At 36.0% G+C, this 18,348-nt stretch overlaps 1 protein-coding gene across 1 annotated transcript; it reads right to left on the reverse strand.

Moving 5' to 3' along the window:
* Positions 1 to 105: 105 nt before the first annotated feature.
* LOC115960742 (PHD finger protein EHD3-like) lies at positions 106 to 9,451 on the reverse strand. The gene is made up of 7 exons (XM_031079724.1): positions 9,327 to 9,451; positions 8,610 to 8,919; positions 5,452 to 5,670; positions 5,034 to 5,360; positions 2,899 to 2,988; positions 2,690 to 2,734; positions 106 to 1,538 (listed from the first exon to the last, which is right to left on the reverse strand). The coding sequence occupies exons 2-7, from the start codon at positions 8,859 to 8,861 to the stop codon at positions 615 to 617; spliced, it is 1,857 nt and encodes a 618-aa protein (XP_030935584.1). The 5' UTR covers positions 8,862 to 8,919; positions 9,327 to 9,451; the 3' UTR covers positions 106 to 614.
* Between the last annotated feature and the right edge of the window lie 8,897 nt (positions 9,452 to 18,348).

Raw genomic sequence — 18,348 nt, forward strand, 5'->3', positions numbered from 1 at the left:
GAATGATCCTAAATATTATTTTATACCATAGGATAATAATACAAATTAAGAAGGGAAAGAAAATCCAATGTGCAATATCCAAATTTATACTGAAGAATGAAAATACAGCACAGAAGAGCAGTATCATTTACTTCAGAAATCATTAGCAATATCCAAATGTATACTGAAGAATGAAAATACAACACAAAAGAACAGTATCCTTTACTTCAGATATCATGAACTGTTCTTTGGACAATTCATTTTACAACAAAACTGAGAAACATTAGCTTCCAATATCCCCTCAAAAATATTTACTGAAGTACAGAGCAGCAAATTTAACAGAGCCTCTCAAAACTCTCCAACTAAACTGGTGTCATAATCCTGTTCACTTTAGCAGGGTCAAGGCTACATATAATAGTTTCTGGAGCTGCTGACTAGCAATATACAACCTTAAGAATCATATTTCCCCAAGTTATGTTTCCAAAAGTCAGCGAAGTCTATCCGTTTACAACCTACCAAAATATGTAAACCATGCGGCAAAAATAATATTTTTGGCATTGGGGGATACAAGTACAAAATCAAAAACACTACTTGACCAAACCATTAAATTCAAATGTTGTCCTCTGCAGAAAATGTCATCCTTTTGGTAAGTCCGTCTGAACAGCAGCCAATTTCTCTTCATAGTTTAAAGTGTGGGCTGCAGTTAGAAGCATGTCCATTTTTTCTGATCCCTCTTCGCGTTTACAATTCCATTTCTTTCCAAGGTTTTCAAATGCCCTTAAACTCCCATCCCTTCTCTCTTTCTGTTTCTTCTCTAAAGTCTCATATGCTCTTTTTGCCTTTCGTATTGCCTGGATCCCTATATCACATTTTCTGCAAAACCATTTCCCTTTTGGAATCATTGTGCGCGGTGGTTTCATGCAATAGATGTGATATGCATGATCACACCCATCACATAAAACAATCTTTTCATCATCCTGATCCATGAGGCAAACTCTGCACAGACAAGATGGGCAGTACCAACGGGGACCATATGATTTTAATTGCTTATTTGTCAGGCACCTCGAATGGTAGTATTTATTTGGACATTCAGAGTGGCTACAAGTCTTCAACTTTTCACCATCCACTACCTTGCTTCCACAAATTTTACAGGGGTCAAAGTTTTTGCCACTTTTTGATAGTTGAAGCCCATCATCAATACTACAATTTGAATTCTCTTCCAATTCAATAGGCGTTTCTTCATTTGTAGGTGAAATTCCATCATCATCTCCATTACTTGGGGTCTTGGGGGCATTCAACCTCTCACACACCACACAATCTTCATGGGGTGATCCGAAACCCCTAGCAGTGCAACCAGCACAATACCAGCTTCTGTGGGGAATCTCTATCACAGCAGGCTCAATGCAGGACATATGGTACATCTCCTCACATGAATCACATACTAAACAATTCCTTCCATCTGCCTTACCTCCGCAACGCCTGCAAGTGCAAACTTTGTACACACCACAATCTTCTGTTTGCTCCGGTTTAGTGTGTGAGTCAGATTCCCGGGGGAAAAACTGTTTGCAGTAAAAAAAATAAAATAAAATATTACTCAATACCAGCTTAACGTTTTGAGAAAAATCTTAAGTTCCTAACCCTATTATCTAAAAAATGCATTTAGCACAAATGAAGAACTTATCCAACTAACTAGGATATGGTTTCAGAATTCTCCTATTGCACAAAATTCCATCACAACATTCTGCATAAAACCATTTCTTAATAGCCTACATAATACTGAAATTTGGATATAACTCGAAGAGTACAGAAAAGACAGGATTTATCACCAAAAATGAGAGATTTACAGAGACAAACCAAATTCATATAATAGGGAAGGAAATCAGAGGAAGAAAGAAGAAACTCAAAAGGGGAACACAAGGTTTCTACCTTGCCTGACCCCTATCAAAACCTAGGTACCAGCAGAGTCTCAGAAGCAATCAGCTATCCAGCCTTACAGATTGTGTACCTCACATGTTTAAAGAAGAAGAAAAAAAAAAGGCCCAAGTTGAAATGAAATTATTTGATTGCCCAAGATGAAGAAAAACCCCAAGGCTTAAGGTTCAATGGCTTCCAAAGCCAGAGGTTAAAATGCATCAAGAAGTACTGCCCGTGCTCAAATCCTTTTTTTTTTTTTTTTTTTAATTATGTAAGTAAATTTTGGCCTCAAGGGTGGGGGAAAGAGGACTTCCCGTGTTCAAATCCTACCATTAACCCTTGGGTAGCCACTTACCAATAATTGTTTAGTGTGTACAGAACAGGGGGCCTACACAGATATGCTACATGCTTCTTCTTTTTCTTTTTTCTTTTTTTCTTTTTTTCTTTTTTTATAAGAAAGATGTATATTCAAAAAACTACTATATGCAAAGAAGCACAGAGCATGTCAAAGATTACAAAAGAAGAGAAAAAAGCAACAAACAGCAGATATGCTACGTGCTTGCGATCAGCTCTATAGAACACATTACTTCAATAGCAATAGCAGAACAAACATGAGAGCACTGGAAGTTTTCCAAGATATTTCCTAAATATAACTTGTTCAGGGAACCAAATGCAACCTAAACTATCAAGATTAGTAATTCTAACATCCATCTGAATTCAGAGATCAAATTATTCCTAATGCTGATTACAGTAAATAGAGTAATAGTACTACAATTTAATATATGAACTCCCTTACCTCATGTTTTCCATCTTCATATGTGCTGTGTACCAATCCTCCCACCTTGGAGTACAAAGTTAAAAAACTGAGTTGAGATAAAAGAATACGAGCAAACCATAACATAATTCACAAACTCAAAATAACGACAAAATAAAAAATCTATTATATATCTTTAATGTAAGGCACTTGGAGTAGCACAGCAATACTTGCAAGTTGGTTTTTCTCACCTGTTCATGATAGGAAGTCCTTGACATGTCTGAGAGGCTCTTTGCAAGAGAAACAATTTCAGTTCCAACCCCTTGTAGCTTTCTCCATACCTAAAAAGTATTTGTTCAGATTTATGGCATGTCCAATGACAAAAAGAAATGGAATCATCCTCATGGAACAAGTGGATGTCCTTAAGCTAGACACTAAACATTGCTTATGTTGCACGGTAGCTTCTACATTGCACGTGATCATGACCTGGATCTCTAGTTTCCTTGCAGTGAGACATGACCAATCAATGCAACACAACACATCAAAAAAGATTTTAGGGTTGATTCTTATCAAAAATAAAAGATTTTAGGGTTGATTATACAAATCCACCCTAAAACTATGGGGGTGCTTGCACTTTACACTGTCAACTATAAAAACTTGACATCAACACCCCCATTGGGACAAATTTAGTAATTTTCACCCTACTGATCAAAGGAACATTAACTTTAACAGTCACGTGCTATGCACATCATCACTAAAATGAATAAACTGCCTTCTCCATGTTAAGTTCCCGAATCTTGATTCCCTGCCCCCCAAGCCCCCTCCACACACACATACATATATCACAATGTTTAGGTAGGTGGCTTGCATGCCAATGAGCACTAGCTCAAAAGAAACCCCTGACTCTTGTGAGATCAAGGTAGAGGGCAAAGTTGAGGATTAAAGATCCACTACATGTGTGTGCACTGTACAATTATCAATTTTTTTATTTTATTAATAAATAAATAAAAAAGCTTAGATAGCTTGCACTACAACTGATCTCTAAAAAGTGTTGACACTATCAAGATGGTTCTATGAAATTAAAAAGGAGTTCGTTATCGTAAATTCAAAAGATTCAAAGTACATGCATCATTAAGAAATGAGTAAAACAAGATTTGCACAGATAGTATGATTTGCACAATAAAAAACCTCTGGACATCATCTTGTAAGAAAAGTCACTATAATGTGTTTTAGTTAGCAAAGCAGAATCTTAGTCAGTCAGAGAGCATAAATTATTTTCAGTATCACAAGAAGCTTCTTCCATTATTAGTCAAACTTGCCTGGTTAAAAATGGTTCAAAATTTTATCAAGGCCTTGCATAAGCATGCACTAGAAATTTCATGATGTCCAAAATGAGGGACACCGAAGCCACAGCTTTGCTCAAGAAATCCCTCATCTAAACTTAAATTTCAACAGCAATCTGATATATATGTAGATAAACCTATCTAGAGAAACAATTTCTCATACAACTTTTGCTAGTTCCCCATTTATATGTACACCTACTATTTGTGAAATCATCAAAGAGAAGCCCATCTTAATTTTCATTGCATTTTTTCCCCTCCATTTATCTTTCATCAGCTTCATGATATCAGCAATTGACTCCCAAAGGTAAAGATCCAACATCTTCAACAATTCAGTTCTCCATGAATTTTAGCCAAATCTCATAATTAATAAAACAAAATTTTCCATAAGATTCCTAAAGTATTATTTAGATTTACAGAAGCAGTTTTAGAACAACACTATTCCTCTATATTTATAAATATAGTCCCCTCAAATGTAAGAACCATAAAGTCCAGAAAGTACCAAATATGAAGAGCTTATGAATGGACTCTAGGAAGCACCAATACAGATACAAATATGATATGATACATGCATAGGCATTACCAGTTGAGTTTCAATCTCATAGATTCTTGTGAAGGGATGATCCAAATTTCTATTGTTTTGTATCCAAGGCAGGGGGTTAGACTCAGGATCAGATTTGTTCGGATAAATTATCAGGATCATAATTCACATGAATAAATGTAAACAAGTGGAATTGGATTGTAAAGAAACTAAAAAATTATAAAAGGGTGATGTCCATGTCGTTATGCATGTGAAAAAATGGATTTTTAAAGTTCTTTCCAAACTTTAATTTTTTAATACCAAGAAAAAAGAAACCCCTCAAACACCAATATCCTGTGTACTTGGTGCATTCTAGATTATTCTAACAAAACTTAATACTTATAATAAATAAAAATGCAGCAAAACACTAACACTATTACTAACATCAAAAGAGTAAGCAAGACCATATAAAGATAAATAAAAGAGTGAAAATAAGCAATTAACACAATAGAAAACTCAAAATTACCTGTTGAATATCTGAAGAGAAAAGCATAGGTGAATGTTCATAAGCTCCCTCTTTCATTCTCGTGTTTATGGTACTTAAGTCAAAAAGGTCAGCTTTGATGCCTTGGAAATTCTCAAATATTAGCTTGCAGAGTGTGCTGAACTTGTCTGAAATTAAAACATTCAAAAAAGCTTGCTGACACTTCCCGGTTATAGTATAATGATCTGTTTCGTTCATATATCCACTAGATATAATGCCCGGATGGCCATTAGCTGCTTTCTGAGATCCATCAGATATCCACCCAGTTTGTGAATATTTGCACCTATCTTCATTACAATGGTCAGATTCCTGCAAAATAACAATCAAAAGGAACTTAGTAATAATTAGAAATGATGACTAATTTCAGTTGAACCAATGCAACTATGGCTGCAGTATAAACCTTAGCTGTCATTATACAATCAATTTCACGATTAGTTACAAGCACCTCCCGAATGCACCCCTGTATACCACCTTCATCATCACTTAATGACTGATATATCTGTTCCAATACAACATTTCTACAGTGCCTCTGTGAACAATCATCTGAGCCATTCATAGGAAGACAGACTTGCTCACTAGAATTACTGCCTTTAACCATGCCACAACGTTCCTTCACAGTCTGCAAAATTTCAAATATAGATTGGGTAAAGAACAAGAACCAATAAACATCATTACAAACAGAATGCTTGAGAGCTCAAAGGAGGGAGAAAATATAACCATAGAGAAACAAGAAACACTTGGTTGTTTTTTCTATGTTTATGATATTTAATGAAAGAAAACAGTAATTTAATTCCCTATTTCAAGTCATTGATAATTTCGGACTTGATAAAACAACACAGGCAATTTCGGATGACCTGACTGTGTTTTCATTACCACCAAACACAGAGATGCAGCCAGAGTGCCAGACATCCCCCTATAACAGCAAATATTCAATTGTACCATACAAGGATTCTCTTATGTATGCCAAGGTATGAATGTATGAAGTCAAATGTTTAAGAAATGTATAACCACACAGATTCTCTGCATGTGTAACCATCAAGTAGCCAAAAGACAAATGACCACAACAAAACAAAGATTTGCTATAATTAATGATAGGTGAATCAACCAATCGAATGAAGAGTCAATTAGAAAACCTTGGGCATGAATTCATTTTGGTTAATAATATTGCATAGTGTTGTAAGGTCACTACCTGATAAATGTCAAGGACACACATCAAACAAGAACATATATTTTTGTACCATATTTTTTATAAGTTTTGGTCCCAAGGGGCAAGAGATGGGGAGATTCAAATTAGCGGCATCAAAAGTTCAAAACTAACTTGAATGAGTGTATGTGTCTTCCCCACGTTTCAATTAAACGTACTTTTAGTCATGACCTTAAAACCCAGACCAGACCGGAACCAAAGTAGAATCTAGTTTTTTGCATAAGAAACCGTACATTTAAAATTAGTTGAACCCCCTAAATTGCTGATGGAACCAGAGAACCGCTAAACTGTTTGTTGGTTCAACTGGGTCAAGGGAGTGTTATTTTCTTGAAAAAAAAAATGAGAAAGAAAAGATGTGGGGTTTTGAGCCCCAAGACCCTTCTCCTGAACAGCCCCCCCCCCCACCCCAAAAATACCCCCCCAATTTATGGCGGGCAAGACAACCATCAAGGAACCTTCCTTTGTGTTGTCACTCTTCCTTAATGTATTAATAATTCAATATCATTGAATTCTTTCATTTGCTAAATTTATTGTGATTCACAGTCGTGCTTTTGCATGTGAATGTGCTGTTTAATGACTTAAATTTTAAATGGCTTTATTTTAAATTAAAATGCTTTCTACTTGAAGGATTACTAAACAAAATATTTTTTGTATGCTTTATTATTTTCTATTAAACTTATAAAAATCTTGAAGATTCATTTGAAAATTGTATAAATTTCTTTAGATACTTTTTGGTCAATTTCACTAATTTTTACAAATTTAATATCATTATTTGTATTTTAATAAATCAATAAATTAATTATGACGCCATCACAGTTCGACCTCTGATTGAACCCTTGCCTAACCTAAAAATCTTGAACGTATCCATTTTCAGATGCTTTGAATAGTTATGTTTTTAAAACATTACTTCTAGTACATTATATAACAAAACTTTTCACAATTGGATTTAACATGCAATTTTAAAATTTCTTCCCACTGCCATTTTGAATGTGGTATGTTGTGGGGTCTAGCTTGACAAATCTTTAATAACCAAAAAAAAAAAAAAAAAAATAGAACCAAAAAAGAAAGATAAAAATGGATGCATGTATTTTTATAGAGCTATAAGCCTATAACCAGTCAATTTTCATCGGAGTTTTGAGCTCACTGTTATTTTCTTGGGATTGAATTTGCTTGTTGTTCTCATGATATATTTTTGTCTAAACAGAAATACATTCTTGATCTTATGTCTGATAGTTGTTTCTTGGGTGCTTGTCATGTTGATACTCTTATGGACTCCGCTATTAAACTTAATGGTGTGGCAAACCATTTAACGATGTTGGTCAATACCAAGAAATGGTGGTGAAATTAATTTACCTTGTTATTACTCGTCCTAACATTACCTATGAAATTGGTATGGTTAGTCAACATATGCATGTTCCACGTCAGCCTCACTACGAAGCTATTGTAGTATCTTTTATTAACTGAAGGGTACTCCTAGAAAAGGATGGTTGTGCAAGCCTTCTACTTCTCTATCTGTGGCAAGTTTTAATGATGCTAACTAGATTGGTGGTCATTTTGATTAATGGTCCACTTCTAGCTATTATACTTTGTTAAGAGGTAATCTTGTTACCAACGCAGTAAAAAGCAAAATTCCGTCACCCATTCTAATGTTGAAGCTGAATATCAAGCTATGGCTCATACTACTTTCGAGATATCATGGACTTGCTCTCTCCTTCTATCCTTCATGACTTGTGTATTGATGTTTCTGCTCCTATGCAGATGCTATGGCAAACAAACATATTGAGGTTTATTGTCACTTTATTGTGGATTTGTTCATGAGATAACAGACTCACTCTCTATGTTCACTCAAATGAACAATTGGGTGGAATTGTTACAACACTGTTTTCTCGTGCCTCCTTTTAGTGACAATCTTACAAGCCAGGCATGTTTGATGCATATTTCATAGGAAAGATTAGTGAAGCTCACCCTTGTTAATTTTATATTAGCCAAAAGGTATTCGTATAATCTTGTCATATCTCTCTCTCAACCCTAATCTTTTATATTTGACAACTCAACTATTACAATATTTCTTCATGGTTAAAAGAGCTATGCTTCCCTTTTGTTATAATTAAATCTATATAGTTATACAGGTCCTGTGCTTTTTTCTAAAGCCTATTACACGTGCTGATTTTTCCTCAAATTAAAGATTAAAAGCATTTTAACTTGTTTCACAAGCAATTCATCCTATTACAACACAAACTTTAAACCTTGAAACTCATAACCATTTACAACTGCTCAAAATGGAATAACATGGCAAACCCATCTTGCAATTGAAAGTATAACATGCAACAAAAAGAAAGAGATTGAGCAAAAACCTGTGCTGCTAAATTACTTGCAGCTTCCACACAAACTCTCTCATCATCCTGATCTTTGCTTTCTGCACTCGACCTCCCATGCCTCCGCCTCTTGTAAGTTCGAAAACCCTCACTCCCACCGGAGCTACACTCACCACCATCATTCCCAATACCAATTGAAATCCCATTATTCATTGCTTCACTTTTCAAGTAGTGAAACCCTTCAGTGCCTTCTGTACCACCACCATTGCTCGTTCCCTCTTCATCACCCATCACTTCAGCACTTAAAAAAAACCCCAACTTTCCAAAAATTAGGGTTTCAAAGTAACACCTACATTCCAAGATTCAAAATTTTCCGTGAATTATCCCATAACAACTTCACAAACACCAACAATAACAAACTAAATAACCACAAACTAACCCACTAAAGCAAAAACCCACAGTTTGTTAGCCAAGAAAACGAAGGAAAATAAACGAAAATGCAGTTTTCAAATCCTACGTTTTCTCTGACTCTTGGTTTCTCTGGAAAATGAAAAAAATTCAACAAAACCAAACCCAAAAACCTCCACTCAACTCATTTGAGTTACATAATTTGCTATCTAAAGTCACCAAGAAAGAAAATAACACATTTTCTCGCCTTATTCTCTTGTCTTTAGCTACATTTTCTCAGCAACCAAACAGAGCATTATAAAAATAAACAAAAGAACAAAAAATTAAAAGAGAGAGAGAAATGGTTACCTGAGTGAAATTTTTGAAACCCTAAAAAGAATCGAAACCACAAGAAATCTGAGAAGTTGGTGTGTAATAAGAAGAGGTCTTACTCTTATCCAACGATTTTAAAATCTTGCTGGTGTCAAACTAAAAAACACAGAGCTTTTTAATTTTATTAATAATTTTAAAAACCCTTTTTTTATATAGTTTTTTTTTTTTTTTTTTTTTGCCAATTTTATTGTTTTGAGTTATTGGGTCGGACCCGGGTGCGGGTTGACCCGGAAGTTGTGGGTTTGTAAATGATAGTGTAAAATCTTGGTACCGTGAAACTAAAAAACACAGAGCCTTTAATTATTTAATTTTTAAAAGCTTTTTTTATTTTTTTTAATATTTCATTTGTTTTTTTTTTAATTTCCAATTTAATTGTTTTCAGTTATTGGGTCGGACCCGGGTGCGGGTTGACCCGGAAGTTATGGGATTTGTCATCTTTGTGAATGGTCAAAGATTCAACCCCGCCTGAATAACTTGTCAGATATCAGAATTCAAAACCCCAATGGGAAACAACAATGGAGCCTAGGAATGTGCATTTTGGTCTTTGATAGTGCATGGTAAATGGTTTTTTTTTATGAATAGGAACAGGTTACTTTTTCTTTTCTTTTCTTTTTTTTTCTTTTTCGGAGAAATAATTACTAAATATTATAACTCCGAATCACAAACCCTTTTTCCTCTAGACCATAAACAGTAAGAATATATGTTGGAAAAGTATGGATCTGTGTGTCCCTTCCTGTTCATGCCAGGCATGCGATGAGACTTGAGAGTACATTTATTTTGTCACTTATTAAATTATAACCAAAAAGCCATATTTTGTGCTAGCAGTTTTTTTTTTTTTTTTTACCGTCTCTTTTTGTTTTTTTGAGTTTTTTTTTGCCAGCTTTATGGAGAAATGGATGAGGCATGTTGGTTTTTTTTAATCTTCTTGCAATGAATCAAAGCTGTACTCAGCCCAATAGACAGCCATCAATACAAACACATGCACGTGTGCAAGGCAAAAACATGAGAATAAACTTCTCTTTTTCTTTTTTTCTTTTTTTTGAGAAAAAAAAAAAAAGCATGAGAATAAACTAAGAATCTGTTTAAAATCTATTTATTTTGTTGAAACTGAAAACTTTTTTCTTGAAAATACTGTAAATAAAAGTTAAAATAGTATAGTGGAACCCATAAATAGTACATTTGCATGTAGAAGTACGTCCAACACAAAAGTATATCCTATAGTCTAATTTAAGGGATTGTTCTGCCTGAGAACTATTCACATTGAGTTCTACTTCAAGTAGCATGAATCAACATTTAAAGACAACATATTTGCTTGGTTCTTTAGCTTGATAGGGTTTTTCTTAAACTTATTTTGAGATTCTATTCTTGTTGCTATTTATTACTCCGGACTTGGATTAAACTTGTTTTTTAGTTGAAGAGTTTGTGCATTAACTAAAATATTTCCAACAATAAATACTAGGTTTCTTGTATATTTAAGTTTTTTTTTTTTTTTTGAGAAATATATATATATATATATATATATGTATATATTTAAGTTATTATGAGAGTGGATAAATGATCCTCTCAACTCTTCCTATATTTCCCATTTCTACTCTTCTTGGAGGTGAATCCCTTGAATCAATCATATCCCTTAACAATTTACAATAACAACAATTTCACCTTTTCAATGGTGGTGTCATGATTTACTTTAGGGAGGACAGTATTAAAAGTCATGATTGAAAGACAAATTAATCTTATAAATCTTGATTGGAATTAGTAAAAAAATAATAAACAATTGTACTAAAATGTAGTTGTTATACAAAATATAATAAAAATAAATAAAGAAACAAAAATAATCAATTTATAGCTAATAACAATCAACTCAAGAAATTAATCTAAATACATAAAATTTAAACATGTAATTTGATTATTCAAAAAGTAATAAATGTAAAAGTGTGGAGAGTGTAAGTGTATAACAATGTACATGAATGATGAATGTGTTAAGAGGTATAAAGCCTCAAGGAGGCCCAAAGCTACATAATCTCATGGAGGCTTGAAGCCACAAACCTTATAGAAACGCGAAAAATCTCCCAAAGTCAATGATGATGAGGGAGACAATCATCCAAGATGAAGGACAAACCCATTGAAGGTCCTAACCTCTAAATGGATTGGCCCATAAGGACCAAAAACATAGCAACAGGGAAGAAATTTTATTAATTAAGTCTCTAAAGACAAGAACATGACTGTCCAAATGAAGGGCCAAAGACCTAGTGAATGATTAAAAAATTGTCCTATGTCCCTAAAGAAGAGGTCACTAATGTGTTCAAATAAAGAATGAACATATTGAAGGACAAGAATTATTAAAAGGCAAAAATCTCCTAGGTCCTTCACATGGGTACACATGCTAAACGACAAATGTTCCCTTGAACCTATAACAATAAAGGATTAAGGGTAGACAAACCCTTTAAGCAATCAAGTCATTGAAGTCAAAGGTCTCCTAAGTACCTAAGACAAAAGGGACACTCATCCAAGATAATGGACATAGCGTACCCGAGTGGCAACAATATTTTTAAGTCACTAAGATGGAAGAGAAGCTCGCCCAGATGGATGGACAAGGTTTAGTGAAAAACCATCTAGAGGTGAAATTTTATTAAGGTAGCGTTTGGATTGCGTTTCTCCTCAGCCTTTTAGTGTGTGTTTTACTCACCGTGGGACCAACAGCTATAGTGCCACGAAATAAACACACAAAAGTTCCAACTGAAACACATGGATAAAAGCTTGAACGCATCATTTCATTAATGCTATGCATGTGCGTGTACTGTTTATGGACACAACCTTGAAAGGAAATGCGTTGCTACTGTGTACTATGTACTATTCATTCATCTGACCCATGAAGCAAAGTAAACACAAAATGGTGCGTTCAGGCCAATGGCTAATTTTCGCATTCTCAAGTTTCTTCTTTCTGTCAACTACCGTGGCAGAGATGTCTTCAATTTTCTTCAATGCTCCGTTCTCTTCCTCTTCAATGAATTGCACCTACCCACCAACCAATAAACCATCAAAACAGAGGAAATACGGTAATTGCAAACCCATTACGCTGAACAAACGAACCCGATCCCCTCTATTCTTCCTTCGCTCGAGCTCACATTCTCTCCGCTTGGGACATCGTTGCCACCACTATGGGTCTCTACATTTCAAGGGTAAGTTGTGTCTAACTTCTCATACTCTCTGATCTGTTAGTGTGTGGTTATATTGTTTTCCATGAGGTTTCAATCTGTGGTTTTGTGTTCAATGTTTGTGTGTGGTTTTTGTGTTCAATGTTTGTGTATGGTTTTTGTATTTTCCATGACACTGGTATATGGGTTTCTCTCTCCTTCATGTAATTTTGTGTGTTTCTCTTCTTACCTATGTTGTATTTGGACTATGTGAGTTTACTTTGCATTTTTCATGTGGGCATGTGTAACCGATTATGATATGCATACGAACTGTTTGTTGAAATGCCTCAATGAGTATAGAAGGAAGTTGTAGCAAAAATGGGTAAGGGAAAATCGAAGGACAGTGGTAATGAAGTGAGAACTGGGTGGAAAGAACCAGCGAAACTAAAAGCTTTTTGTGATTTGTGTGTTGCTCAAGTCCTAGATGACAAGAGGAATGGAGGATTTTTTAGAAGGGAAGAGTTTAATGCAATGATTGAGCAGTTGGGTGAAATGGGAAAAGTAGTGACTCACACGTAGTTTAAAAACAAATGGAATCATCTGAGAAAACAATGGAAGGCTTGGAAGGAGTGTTTTGAGCTTGAGATTGGGTTGGGTTATGATTCTGTAACTGGGAAGCTTGAGGCTAGTGATGAGTGGTGAACCCTAAAGTTTTAGGTTAGTTCACTTTACATAATTATGAAAAACTCAACTATCTACAACTATATTGTATTCTAACTACTGGTTGTCTACATGTAGGCATGTCCCAATGCATTAACCTTTAAAAACAAACCATTGCCGAATGTTCAGTCCATGGAAATCATGTTTGAAGGCATAGTTGCAACGGGGAAAAATGCATTCTGCACAAGTGGTGTAATACCAAAGGAATGCACCGAAGGGTTTGGGAACTCCGCTGATAGCAAAGAATTTGTTGACTCCCAGTGTCAACCCTCTGCGAATGTTGACCTAATGGAGGTTGAAGGCCCATCATCGTCGAAGGGAAGACTGGCAGTGAATAAGAGGAAAGGCTTAGCAAGCAGTGTCCACCTTTTCAAGGGAATTTGCAAGAAACCAAGAAAAAAACGTTTAGTTGTGCAAGAGATGTCTGACTCTTTGAAGAGTATCTTAGATGTTATTATTAAAAGTAGAAGTGTAAGTACTCGTATACCATTTGCTTCCACAGCAGCTACTGAGGTTAAAGCAATTCTGAACATGGTGTTGAGTCTTCTTGGGATGCAATTGAATGATCGCCTTCATCTATTCAGCACCTACTTCTTCATGGGAAACGCAGAAGGTAGGATTATGTTTGCAGCATTTGTTTATGAAAAGTACGTCCAACTGAAGTGGCTAGAAATGCAGTACCAAATAAACCCTCAATATCATTTTTCCTGAAGGAAAGAGGATTGTCTCAATAGGGTTGCTTAGGCTCGGTGTTGTAGTAATCGGATTTTCTTTATGTACCTATTGCACTCTTTTTTTTCTTTTTTCTTATTGGCAGAAACTATACTTACCATGGGTGTGTATGTAATACAATGGTTACTAATTAATTGTCATCTAGTGTATGCTTACCTGTTCCTTTTTCTTTTGCTAGTGTTTATAATTGTCATCTATAATTAATTGTCATCTAGGTTTGCCGAATGTCATCTAGTGTTTATAATTGTCATCTATAAGTTCTCTCTTTTCTTTTTTATTGTTTAATTTTGCTTTGCTTTATTGTTTGTTTGTTTGTTTGTTTGTTTGTTTTTTTTTTTTTTTTTTTTTTTTTTTTTTTTTTTTTTTTTTTTTCTGGTCTGGATCATCCAACTGTTTGTTTAGAATTTTACTCTATGATTTTGCAAAAATAAGTTTCAACTATGTTGAATTCTATGGTTGAAAATATTGTGTTCGTTTCTTGTTTTTCTAGTGTTGAATTAGTGTACATTCCTTAGTTAGCAATGTGTCTGAGTTGGGATCAAGCTAAGTTCACTTGTTGATGCAAAAAAGTTGTTTGATGAAGTGTTTCAAAATAGGAATGATACTATTTTGATATTTGGGTTTATGACCATCCTCTTTGATTTAATAACTATGGGGCTTGCAGCAGGACGCATTTTGACTTTTCATTGCCATTTATAAGGAGATGGAGTAATTCCCAATCTTTAAAACCAACAACTCACATAGCACGTTTGGGAACCACTATTGACTAATGTAGGAGCAAAAATAATTGACCAATTACAAAAAGAAGATAAAATCTTTTCAACTTCTTCATGAATGACATCTTCTATTTCCCAATTCTTAGTTGAGTCTTCCTTTATTGCCAAAACAAACCTTAGCATAATTAAAAAAAAAAAAAAAAAAAAAAAAAAAAAAACCAAAACCCCAGCCAAAACTCTATATAATAAAACCCAGAAAACCAAACCAAACAAAACCTTTGAGAGAGAGAGAGAGACACTATCACAAACCAATGGCCTCTGCAGCTGAAACCAACGGCCCTGCCATAGAAATACAAAGTAATAACTAAACATATTCAATGATGACCTGCAGGTACCATGGTCTCAAATTTATTATGTCAAATAACGGGCCAAGACAAGGACTGCATGAGAAACTAAAGAGCCCTGTTACTTGTAAGAGTTGAGAAATCCACTCTCAATCGACTTCAGGATGCACCATAAATACATAGAATATAATTGCAATATAAATACGATGAGGAATAACATGCTGTTCAGAACAAAATTTCCAACTCAATGTTGCTCTATGACTATTTACAAATTTTTTTTTAAGTTTGGTTAAACAAATCTATAATTAAACATTTTAGTCTATACTCATTTTCTAAATACACATTTGTTTTAGGCATTGTTTCCAAGTCAATTATGTTATTGCTTCAATTTTGAAAGTTTAAAAAAAGAGTGCATGATGATCAGATATAAAAATGAAGAACTTATTAAATAGAATGACGAAAGTAATACAATATGTAAAAAGGAATGGAATTATGTTTCACAGCCATGGTCACCTTCACTTTTTATTTGTATCTATTTTTGGCATATTTCCAACTAGAGTTGAAATGAACATGAACCATAATTGAAGTGCATTACTAATGAGAATGTTCTTTTTTAATTTCCTACATCAAGTATCATGACTAGTTTGTGCAATGCACAACAAAAATATCCACTTAAAACTTGTCCGGAAAAAAAGAAAGAATTGTTTATGCCTAAGGACATGATTACATGATAAAGCAAGGGTGTAGCTACATGAATTCTGCATGAAAATTCTTACATGGACATGAAGTTGGGAAACTGACAATATGAAGCGAACAAAAATGGAAAAATGAATGCTACCCTTGCCCATGTCATTATCTTTTTTCTACTATAAATTTAAAGTTGTCACTAATGTAAAAAAAGAATAAAGAAAGTTAATTATAGAATGCGAAAAAAGATCAATTATTTCCATGTTTGTCTCCCATATCTAAAGCTCAAATAGATAGTCTGACTAAGGTTAATGGGTGGGGTAAAAATACCAAATTATACATGTGGGGCCCAAATGATCTATGGGCCAGGCCCATCTACCCAGGGAGAATCCGGAGGCCCAAGCCGAGGAGGGCTATGGCCCAAGCTCGACAAAATAGCCTTTGGATACCGCCGAGGACAGCTCAATCCTCGGCAGACCCAAAGTCCCCCCAAAGAAGAAATAAGGGTAAAGACGGTATAGGACTGAAACTTGGAAGAAAGATCTAAAATATCAAGGGAAAGCTGCTGTTACTATCATTTAATGCTCCGAACCTGACAAAGCCGCAGCCTTTAGCTTTTACAACCACCCCCAACGACTTTGAATATGGGCTGATGGGACAAGTATCAATTTTGGAAATATTGAGCCTATACGTGGACGAAGGACAATGAACGCAGGCGAATATAAAAGGAAAAAGAAGTAACCTAAAAAGGGGGTTGGGAAAAATGGCCAGAAACCTGAGCCTCCCAGCCCACCTCCAGGAGAAATACTCCAGGGGTGTAGAAAAACTTAAACTGGTACGACCACCGCGAAAACCCACCGCCTGTCAACTAGGGCCTAGCCTTCCAAACCCACGCTCTACAAATGATATTGTTAGGGGTCTTTTTACGTGCGAACCCGACACTGTTAGGGTCCGTCACGAATCGCGTCCTTACAATTGGCGCCGTCTGTGGGGAAGGCTTGTGTGTTGGTATGGGAAGTGGGTCGATAGAGTTTCTTCGTTATATCTAACCGTCGGTTATAAAGTTCTAGTATAAAGTTCTGTTAGGGACTATGTTTCTTGACTAGGGGCTGGGTTGAGGGACTAACTCCCTTAAAGCCAAGGTCCCCTGTAAAGAGTAAACTAGGCACCTGGTAACGTTAACCGTATGGATAAACTCTAGGGGCTTGGCCGAGGAGCTAACTCCCCTAAAGCCAAGATCCCACACAAAGAGAAAACTAGGTTTTGGACAGAACCAAGGCATGGCATGGTCCACGGACCCAAGCCTCAGGGGAAACCAACTACCTGGATGTGGAAAACTAGGTTTTGGACAGAACCAAGGCATTGCATGGTCCTCGGACCCAAGCCTCAGGGGAAACCAACTACCTGGATGTAATGAAAACTAGGTTTTGGACAGAACCAAGGCATTGCATGGTCCACGGACCCAAGCCCAGGGGAAACCAACTACCTGGATGTGGAAAACTAGGTTTTGGACAGAACCAAGGCATTGCATGGTCCTCGGACCAAGCCTCAGGGGAAACCAACTACCTGGATGTAATGAAAACTAGGTTTTGGACAGAACCAAGGCATTGCATGGTCCTTGGACCAAGCCTCAGGGGAAACCAACTACCTGGATGTAATGAAAACTAGGTTTTGGACAGAACCAAGGCATTGCATGGTCCACGGACCCAAGCCTCAGGGGAAACCAACTACCTGGATGTGGAAAACTAGGTTTTGGACAGAACCAAGGCATTGCATGGTCCTCGGACCCAAGCCTCAGGGGAAACCAACTACCTGGATGTAATGAAAACTAGGTTTTGGACAGAACCAAGGCATTGCATGGTCCTCGGACCCAAGCCTCAGGGGAAACCAACTACCTGGATGTAATGAAAACTAGGTTTTGGACAGAACCAAGGCATTGCAAAGTCCTCGGACTCAAGCCTGTGGGGAAACCAACTACTTGGATTAGGAACCAACTATTTAAAGAAAAAACTATGGCCCGTAAACCTCGAAATCCCTCCGAAGAGAACTCCGCGTTAGCAGACGGGTTAATACCCTGATTGCGCGGATTCCTCGGTCTACCCTCGGATCCCCAGTATCAAAGGGGTTGATGCGATACGGCGCAACATATTACCCCAAAAGCACAACCAAAGTCCCTCGCTACTTAGCTACCCTTTCAGACGAATTATTTAGAGATTATCGTTCTCGGACATTGGTCTAGCATGCATCGCGTATTACTCAGCGCTTATCCCGGTTAGTTTCAAGAATTTAATTTATTGAAAGTTACCATTGTTATACTTGATAATATTTGTGAGTTTAAATTAGTAGGAACCTGTGTTAAAGCATTTTTTCTGCCTGGAATATCCTTAAGGGCAAGCTTGCATTTAATATTCATGCATAAAGTAGTTGTTACGAAGAAGAAAGATATGTATGGAGAAATAGACACATATTTTATTAAGACAAAGGAACAGTACAGTGTACAATGAAAAGCTGAAACAAGCTTACACTAAAGCTGACTACATAAGTAAAGGAAAATACAAGCTAGTGGAGAGAAGGCCGTGGGGACAGCTCAGAGGAGAGGTTGGCTACTGCGCCAAGTTATTGTCTAAGGAAACTATTCCTCGACACCTCTGCATGCCCATAACTC

This window comes from Quercus lobata, chromosome 9, assembly GCF_001633185.2.
Source record: "Quercus lobata isolate SW786 chromosome 9, ValleyOak3.0 Primary Assembly, whole genome shotgun sequence".
Lineage (NCBI taxonomy): Eukaryota > Viridiplantae > Streptophyta > Magnoliopsida > Fagales > Fagaceae > Quercus > Quercus lobata.